Below are 9558 nucleotides of genomic sequence, written 5' to 3' on the forward strand. Positions count from 1 at the left end.
GCAGCACGCCTGCTGTGTGCTAGCAGTGCGCGCGGTGCCCCGCTGTTCTGCAGCGGGTAACGCTGACGTAATGTCACCCGGTGGCTTAGGAAGGCCAGTCACAAGCCAGACCTCGTACACGGGATAGCGACTCCACCTTCTGTTCTGCAGATGTTCCTTCTGTTCTTTGGGCGTTATCTTGAGAAGACTCTCAGGCAAGTGTTCCTGGTTGTGAGTTGTCACTGTTGTCGCAGTCATCTTCAGAAAAATCACACAGAAAGGAAGACGTCTGTTCCCATCCTGCACCTCACCTTCTGTTTAATTGACGTAGCACATCGTTCTAAAATTGAAGAAGACATTTGAATTACCTGGTTACATCATTACAAAAACTTAATCTTTCCATTTCAAGCTAGTATTTTGATAACTTAAAGCTTTTCTCTCTTCAGAATCTTTCAGGCTTTAGGTTTTGTTGGCCCGTGACTACAGAAGACTTGGAGGAAAAACAGAAGCCAGATGGGTCGACCCTGGATTGCCAAAGCGTTAAGCAGAAAGCTTCATTCCTTACACAAATTGCTTTGCGTCCCATCCTGCAAGAAGGCAGAAGCCAGTGCAGCCTTGTGAAGGTACCTATCAATCACTTGGTTGGTGAAAGCAGATGTGTCCTCTCCTTCAAACCCCACTGCACAGGGTAGCAGGCTGCAGTGAAGCTGTGTCTGACAGACTTGACATTTCTTTCTGATCATAATTCATGCTGAAACGCGGGTTTCTGACTCCACCCTTGCATTGGACTGGTTGAAGCACATACTCCAGTATGTTGGAGAAGCTACAAGCAGGTTTTGTGCTGTTGCACATGTGGCTTCAAACTTCCTCCGGTTCTGTGAGCACAACCAAGTGTGGGCAAAATCTTCTTTGAAGCTTAAAATATTGTTTGGCCTTTCACAGTAGTTACACAAATACGGGTGAAAGTGTTATCTAGGGGATGTGTTTTCCTGTTTTACTTTCCACTTAAAGTGCAGACTCATGGTTAAGCCTGACTGCCTGCTGTGCTCATAGTAAGTTCCCTTACAATACAGTTCAACATTCCTTTTTCATGGAGTTTAGAAACATGCAAGAAAGTAAAAAAGAAAAGCACCATAGAAATGATACATGTGCTCAGTCTTCTATGAAACCAAGTTCAAAATGGATTTGTGACTTTAAATATGCTAACAGTATTAATGTATTGCTTCTGGCTTCCTTCTGTAGCCTGAGAAGCCTTAAGGGGTGGTAGAAAGAGGCTGTAGAGCAGAGCATGGTAAATGACCAGCCAGGCTGGTGACCTTTCTGGAACGGCAGGTGTCCCACGTGAGAGTTTGAGAGATTTTTAATACACGAGAATGTGTAGTTACGACCCCTGCATTGATCTTGCTGTATTCTCTACTATTAAACTCTTCAATTAAGGAAGTTTAAGTATTTTCTCAAAAGATACCATTAGCAGCTCAGGATGTTTTGAGATCCGCAGGATTATCTATCCGGTTCCTGTCTCATTCACTGTGGCTGTAATCTCTTTTCTCTCATGGTCTAGGGTTGAGTTGGTGCGGGCTGAGATGCCAGTCAGGGCTTGGAACAGAAAGGTCTGCGTTTGTCCCGCCTTGCCGAGCCAGGCACGGCTCGACGGCCGCCCGCTCCACTCACCCTGGGTGCGCCGGGGTGCTCCTCACCGGAGAGGTGGGGATGGGCAGGATCGGGGCCAGGCTGCCTTGCGAGTGTGTCTGTTGAGGTGAAAGCGTCACTGCTTGGTGAGATGGTCGGTTCTGGAGTGGGAGGGTGAGAGTCTCTGGAAAATTCTTGTTTGACATGGAAAAGCCCTTTGGAAGGGCAGAATCTCAAGGCCTTTTTTTGGTGAGTGAGTCTCAGAGTTGTCGGAAACCCAGTGAGGCCTTGCTCTGTGGCACCGTGTTGCTCGTAGTTGATAGCAGTAGGTGCTGTGTCTGGTCCTTCCCGAGGAAGGGATGCAGATTCTCTCAGTTCCCAGTTCTCTGAAGTTAACAGAATCTTTTTTTCTTTAAAGTACTCGCTTTTGCTTTTTTTGGTGCAGCAGCTGGGTTTGATCCATGGTATGTTCCTGTCAGAAGTTCAGGCACGTGAGCAGCTGCCATCCTGCCTGCTTTACTCCTTTTTAAGTGGTGGGATTTGTACCCAGGTCTGTCTGTGGGCTTGGTATGGGAGAGCTTCATCCTTACCCCTGCAAAAGCCTATGTTGGGATGGAGCCCTCTCCCCCAGTGTTGTCCGTGCTGAAGGCCGACAGGGCGTCAGCGATTCCAGCTGTGTCTGTAGAACTTGTCCAGCTGCCAGCTGCTGCTTCTCCCACTGATCAGCCAGGTGCTTGACTTCCAGGTTTCTGATACACTTGGACTTGCTGATTTCACTAGGGAAGTGTTTCTAAACTCTGGCTTTCTGTTTGACTTGCTCTTCTAAATATTATCATTACAACTGCAACCATTGCTTTCCTGTTCCTTTTTTTTTGTTTGGAATTCTATACAACTTTCCAACTCTGTAGTGTGTTGTGCAGATGTACCTTGATTGCTAGAGCTTTCTAGCCAACTTCATGGTGCTTCGCTCATTCATTGTGACTTTAATACCAGGGGTCGCTTCGTGTTGTGTGAAGCTGGTTACAGGGGCTGGTTACAGAGCCTCACTACTGTCTGCGCTGCATGAGCTCGTGTGTTATTTCGGGCTACGTCAGAAATAGCCTGTTGCTTTGTGTGTGTTCTTGGGCAGTTCCAAGAAGCGGTCGCTTGCAGATACCACGAGATGATTTATCAGAACCCTGTGCTGTTCTGCTTCTGGCCACTTAAAATACAGGACACCCTTTTTACCTCCATTATCTATTTTTGCAGACTAAATTTTATTTTTAAAACTCGGGTAACCTACAATAAAATAATATTGTGGGTGCAGGAACTGTTGATAATTTTTTAAATACTTGGCGTGTTACTTAGTATAATGCTTTTCTGTTCAAATAAATACATGCCTTATGTCTACTTAGAGTTTCATCGAGATTTTCATATGCTTGTATTGAAGTTGATTAATACAAATATAAACAAGGAATACTTGATCTACAAAAGAGCTTTATCTGTACTTCTCAAGCACCTTAGAAATACTTGCAGTCAGCGGTAATGGATTTTCAAGTTTGCTTTCAAGCCAAGAGAAATTTTGCACACGTTTTCAAGTTTCGTGATATAATCACATGATTTTGTCGCCTGCTAAGTTCTTAACTACCTGTGGTCAAATCCTGACTCTCTCTTATCTCTTGTAACAGCTAATGTTTCTGGCACTTCAACCAGGATGTTGGTGTTTCGTTTGTCAGTGATGATCAAGCTTTTCTTCCAGTTGGATGCCTCTGTTTGTCCTGAGAAATGCGACTGCTCTTCAAAAACTGCAATTCATTGCTCTGGCCCCCACATAAAAGACCTGGAATCATTAAATCTGCCTTGCAACATGACAGAAATTCACATAACGGACACTAACCTAACGTACTTGCAGGATGCTTTTGCGAGGATGGCGGCACTGCAGCATCTCATCTTGTCTTCAAACAACATCTCTCTGATTTCACCAATGGCTTTTAAAGGCTTGAGAAGGCTAAAAGCCCTCAAGCTGCTAGATAACAAGCTGGTTGAACTCCCCCCAGAAGTGTTTGGTGACATGTTACAGCTTCAGCAGTTGATCATTGAAAATAACAGGTTGAAATCCATCGAAGAAAACTTGTTTGACAAACTAGCGAGTTTGGAGGAGCTTTTCTTGAACAAAAACCAACTAACAGCACTTCCTCGTGGCGTGCTGAAGAAACTTGCCAAACTCAAAGTACTGAACTTGTCGAGAAATTATTTGGCAGCACTGCCTAGGAATATATTTAGTGCGTTAGTCAGGCTTGAGAAGCTGATGCTGTATTTCAACAGGCTGTCTTCGATAGAGCCGGGTATGTTTGACAGCCTGAAGGAGCTGCTGGAGCTCTTCCTGCATTCCAATAACATCCAGTCCATCGCCCCTGATGCATTTCATTGTCTTCATAAACTGAGAAGCCTAACGCTCTCCAGAAACAGGCTTGAGGTTTTGCCTCCTGGGCTCTTTCTGCACTTGCATGACCTGTCTAAATTGACCTTGTACAGGAACCCACTGAAGTCGCTTCCAGAAATACTGTTTGGAGAAATGAGGCATCTTGGTAGCCTGTGGCTGTATCACACGAAGCTCTCAACGATACCAGACTTTGTGTTCAGTAACTTGACAAATTTAGAGTTTCTTGTGCTGAGTTTTAATCCAGAGCTTAGCGTTCTTCCGAAGAATGTATTCAGTGGGCTGAGTGAGCTGCAGGGCCTTTCTCTGCATACAAATAACATTTCCAGCCTGCCAGAGGGCATCTTCCTCAGCCTTCAGAAACTGCAGAACATTTCCCTTTTTGATTCGAGGCTTGAGGCTCTTCCTAGAAACCTCTTGCGCAATCTCAGGCACCTTCAGAAGGTTTATCTCAATAGTACGAAGCTGCAGTCTCTTCCCGGAGATTTCTTCACCTCTTTACCTGAGCTGCAAGAAGTCTTCCTTGACAACAACCCTTGGAAATGCGATTGCCAAATTCTTGGCTTCCGAGGGTGGCTCCGGAAGAGCACGGAGATCGTTAGAAACGTGCCGTCTCTGATGTGTGACAGCCCGCTGGCGCTGCAGAATCTCTCCCTCGTGGCTCTAACGGAAGATCACCTGCAGTGCCTGCCGACCGCAGCCGTTCCGTACCACACGTGCAGCACAGCTTCCGCTCCGCTGGTGACGGAGCACTTGACATCCTCTTGGGAGACGGCTGTAACAGCGGTGTCTGACGTGGATACCGGCACGTCCACGTCGATTCCTCTTGGGACTCCAGTTTCTACCTCCTCACACGCTCAAGGTGTTGGGCAGCCTGGGTTTCCTCTCCCAGATATTCCAACCCAAGCTTCTCCCAGCATCATAGTAGCAACCAACAGTGTCAGAGGCACAGATTTAACTACTCTTGCCTGGTGGGATGAGCTGCCAGCCCACAGGAGTGCAGAGCCCTATTTTAATACCGGAATCACTTATTGTCAGATATTCTTGTGCCTTCGCAGTTTGATTTTAGCACTCCAGGCTGTAACCCTGGTGCTCAGTCTGTATGTGATGGGTAAAACCAGGCAGCTCTCACACTCCAGAAATATTCCGGCTCAGCCTGTAGTTCTGGTAAAATTTTTAAGAAGATAGAGCATACCAGATAAAGAGAGGATTAGAAGCACCGTTTGGGATGCACTTGGAGCAGTTGGGCAGTTCACACTTGATTCAGATATGGATTGCAAAACCTGATAGCAAGACCCGTAAAGCCCTTGTTTTTAAAGCATAATGAAAATGTGCTTTTACGCACCTTAGTGTGTGCCAAAAGGTATTGTAATCGCCGTACGTTGCTCCAGACGTGGTGCGTGAACGCAGGGGGAGAGTGGGAAGAAAATCTGTGGTCACCTCTCCACGTACGCTCCTAGTTCCCTGCTTGGGACTGCAGCCCCGTCCCTGGCAGACACCACTGCCTGCCACCGTGCGCACGCCGCTCAGGTGGAAGTGGCACCAGCGTAGGGAAGGCTGCATGGGAACGGGGCTTTAACTGTGCTTTTTGCCTGTGGTGCTCCAGATGCTGTTGTGCCTTATACTGCCTGCAGTGCTTTGTCTCCTGATTGAGAAAAGAAATAGTGTTTTTGGGGGGAGCTGCTGGAAAAGACCTTTTAAAAATGGAGTTGGGGAGCAGAATGTTGTGGTGCCAGTGTCTTCGTTTTTGCTTTCTGTCCTCAACCCCTTTCCAGGACATGGCAGGAGGCAGGGGTACAATTAAAGCTAATGGTGCTTTCCTCTAGCATAGCCAGGGGAAGGTAAGTGAGATGCTGGGCTGGGAAGTATAATCTTGATGTATTTTATTGTTTGTTTTTACTGAAACTTTGTAACATTACTACGTATCTGAATTTGAAGTAAACACTCTAACCCTTAAACTTTGACCAGTGGTCTGCAGAGTAAGGTGCTGGTGGTTGCATGCTGCAGGGAGTCTGGGAGCTGCAGCACCAGGCGGAGGCTTGGCTCCAGAGGAGCGTGCCTGGCCTGAGAGCCGGTCCTGACTGAGCTGGGCGAGAAGGGGACGGTCTCTCCTGGGCTTGGCTAGCGAGACTTGGGCGTGTAGCGAGGTGGCAGGGAGCCTGACCTGAGGGCCCCAAAGTGTTGCCACCTTTGTTGGAGTTGGCTGGGGAACATGGGCATCCCCACGAGATCGCAGTGTGCTGTAGCATATGCAGTCACACTCAGTACTTACCTTTCCTGGCTCCACACGATTACTCCCTGACTTCCAGCCCTTTCAAGTGTTGATATGCAAAGACACCTACGGGGCAACAGCGTGGGTCTTGGTCTTCATACTGAAACATGTTTTAATATTTGGAATGATGGGAGTGTCTTTGTGAGTCAGACTGCATGGGCTCTGGTAGCACTTGGATTTAACCATTAGCTTTTATCTTAATTATGTGACTTGGCTTGTTCTCCAGAGCTCTGATGTTGTGCTAAGAAGCTAGGTCTGGATTAAAGAGCCTCTGGATGTGGTTCCACGGCTCTTTGCACAGGAGACCATGTACTCTGGGAGTCCTTTTGTAGCTTTACTGACTTCAACTATGGAGGTCTTTCCTGGATGGCCTTGAAATGGCACTTCACAAGCCTGACCTGAAGAGAGTGTGTATTTGCCGCAGGTCTGTGGCTTGTTCCCTGCCACGTGCTGCTCTAGGCAGTGAGAATAAACTCTGGACTGCTTTGCTTCAGGGTGCTCTGCTGCTGGACTCGAATTCCTGTTCTAGGCTGTGGAAAGAGGCAGTGTGCTTTGGGAGTGTTAAATAACCATCGTCTTGCCGGTGAGTTTTAACACAGTTTGGGAAGCCTGGCTAAATGGTAGGTAAAGCCATCTCTACAGGAGGAGAAATGCCAGTCACTACAGCTGGTGTGAAGTGAACTGGGACTGGATTCATCAACAAGCACCAGAATATTTATTGCAATGCATTTGGGAAGCACAAAGCCAACGTGAAGCTTTCTTGGTGGTTCTGGGTTGTTTACACGCTAGTGCTTAAAAGGAGGCAGTTGTTGCAAATTTAGGTTCTAGGTTGGGCAGCTGTAATGACCACTTAGTGCTGTCCCAGCGCCGTTGTGCCGTGCCACGCGAGCATCTGCTCGCAGCGGGCGGGAGATAAGCACAGTCTGGGCTAACGAGGGAACTGTTCTACGAGCTGTGCTGGTGAGGTTTCCCCACTGAGGAAATGCCACCCTGATGCCGGACCACTGGAAGAGGCAGCATCAGCCACCCTTCTGCCCCTGCTCTGGCTGCCCCAGCCCCACCGTGGGACCTGCTGGGTCTCTGCGCGGCGCCTTTGGCTCCCATCCTGCGGTCGCTGAGCTCCAGCACGTGGGGGCTTTGGGGTGCGGCTGCGCACAGGCAGGGGCTGGGAGGAGGATGATTAGTCCGTACGTGCTGTCATCGGGCTTTCCCAGCGCCTGAGCCAGCGGGAAGTGAAGTCAGCAGACAACAAAAGGCTGGAGCAATAAGAGCTGGGGGTGTTTTACTGACTCTTCCTCTGAGCTGTCTGTCCTGTTTTGAGCTGTCTCTGATTCATTGCTTGTTGCTCAGCAGTGCTCAGCCCTTCCTGCAAAACTCCCTGGCCTGGGAAATCCAAGGATATGTTATCGCTGTTATATCCCACCTCTGTTTTGCCTGGAGAAGGGACATCTTCAAGGGCAGCGTGAGGGTGGCTATGGCAGGTGGGGAAGGAGCAGGGAGGGCTCCCTGGGGAACGTGCCGCCCCTCGCGCCCTCTCTGGGCAGTACGGCCGTGCTGGTGTCTCGGGGTGCCGGTGGCTTGCCATCGCCGGTGTGTTGGCAAGGTTCTCCCTGGTCCCTGCAGCTCGCGCCTTTGCTGCCTGGCCTCTGCCACCGCGCTGGGCCTGGGGGACTGTGGGCTGGAAAGGCTTGGAGGTATCTAATCCCTGGTCTGGGGCATCCCTGCTGCTGGGAAAGGGATGGATTCAAAGCACGCCTGTGCTCGGGAGCTGAGGGGATCAGCTCCACGCCCTTGGCTGCTGTATGGGACGGGATGCGGTTGTGCTAGCAGCCCTGCACGCGAACCAGACCTCGGAGTCCCAGGAGCAGCCTTCGGGAGTGCTTGGAGTATGTCACTGGTGCAGCCTAGCCAAAGGTCTTCTGGCTCGCTCGGTTCCTGCGGCAGCTGCTCCGGCTCTGCGCTGGAGCAGTGGGAGCCTCTGCCTGCTGTGCTGGGCCCTACGCAGCGTGTTTCCAGCCCGATGTCACCACAGGTGCTGTTCTTCGCTCGTCAGGACTTGAGTCCCCTCCTAACAGCCCAGAGAGCGTGGTGGCAAGGAAGGCATTAACTGCTGCTGCAAGGGCTGGCAGCCCTTTGCCTGCTTCCCAGCTGCTGCAGGACCTTTCCGAGCCACCAGCACCCGTGTGCTCGGCTCGTGTCCCCAGCATCCCCATCCTTTCCATCCCACCTCTGCCACGGCAGGCCGGTAGCTGCTGGAGGCCCTTTGTTGGCTTGCAGAGTGGGGTGGGCACCTGCACAGCGCAGCTCAGCCTTCCAGCGTGTAGCAGCGGGATCGGAGCCTGCACCTTGGATCCTCCCTCTTGCGGTGGCAGAGAGAAGCTGGGTGACGGCAGCTGTGCTCGGAGAGGACACCCAGCAGCGCTCCAGGGTTCGGCGGTGCGACTGCTGGCTGCGAGGCAGGAGCTCTGGGATCCTCTGCCTGACGTTACGGGGCCTTGGCTGTGTCTCCTCCAGGCTTTGGCCCAGCGCATCTCGCCTGGGGAAGCTGATTCAGCAGCTGCGATACGGAGCGCAGCATTTCCTAGGGATGACGGAATAGCTGGGGGAAGATGCAGCCGAAGGCACGTACCCACGGGACAAGGCTGGGGTGGTGTGTTTACAGACTGCCGAAGTGACGAGGAAGCCTGGAGCTCCTGCTTTGCTCCTGCTCCGTGCAGGGATGGACAAGCTATGGAGCTGTTACGCCTGCGTTTTCCTAGCCGGAGTCTGGGTTCACATCCCCTTTCCTGGGTGTTTATGGGCGGATGAGCCCTGGCAAAGCCTCTTGCCTGGGATGAGGTGGGAGAGTGCCTCCCTGGGGAGTGAGGGACTGCTGCTCCAGTGGCACCCGGAGCCACCCCACCGCTGGGCTCAGCCCCTCTCGTGCAGTCGCTGCGGGTAGGACTGTCGTGCTTCTCCCGGCGTGCCAGGCTTCCCCCTGGGCCTTGGTGTGTCTCCAGACGAGAGAAGCCCGGGGCAGGGAGCCAGCGATGGCTGGCAGCGGCCCTGCAGCCTGCTGTGCGCTCCTCTGCCGGCTCCCCCGGGGCCCTGGGGAGGGATGGAGCTCTTCCCCCGTGGGGTGTTGCGAAGGGGTCCCTGGGGTGCTCCCTGGTGCCCAGGGTAGCTTTATGGGAAGACAGAAGATGGGGGTTCCCCTGCTCCAGCAACCACCTTGCAGTGCGTGAGCAGGGACAGCCCCCTGCCATTGCCTCCAGCTCCA

General features: G+C 51.2%; 1 protein-coding gene across 1 annotated transcript; it reads left to right on the plus strand.

The window, feature by feature from the left end:
• Positions 1 to 3301: 3301 nt before the first annotated feature.
• LOC104512103 (platelet glycoprotein V-like) lies at positions 3302 to 5215 on the plus strand. Its single transcript, XM_010154954.1, has one exon. It carries the CDS (start codon positions 3302 to 3304, stop codon positions 5213 to 5215), a length of 1914 nt encoding a protein of 637 aa, XP_010153256.1.
• The last annotated feature ends 4343 nt before the right edge of the window (positions 5216 to 9558 follow it).

Source organism: Eurypyga helias, unplaced genomic scaffold, assembly GCF_000690775.1.
Source record: "Eurypyga helias isolate BGI_N326 unplaced genomic scaffold, ASM69077v1 scaffold25487, whole genome shotgun sequence".
NCBI classification, from domain to species: Eukaryota; Metazoa; Chordata; class Aves; order Eurypygiformes; family Eurypygidae; genus Eurypyga; species Eurypyga helias.

Bases quoted from the DNA above. Each gene is read 5' to 3' on its own strand.
- LOC104512103 (XM_010154954.1), top strand. From the start codon at position 3,302: ATGTTGGTGTTTCGTTTGTCAGTGATGATCAAGCTTTTCTTCCAGTTG.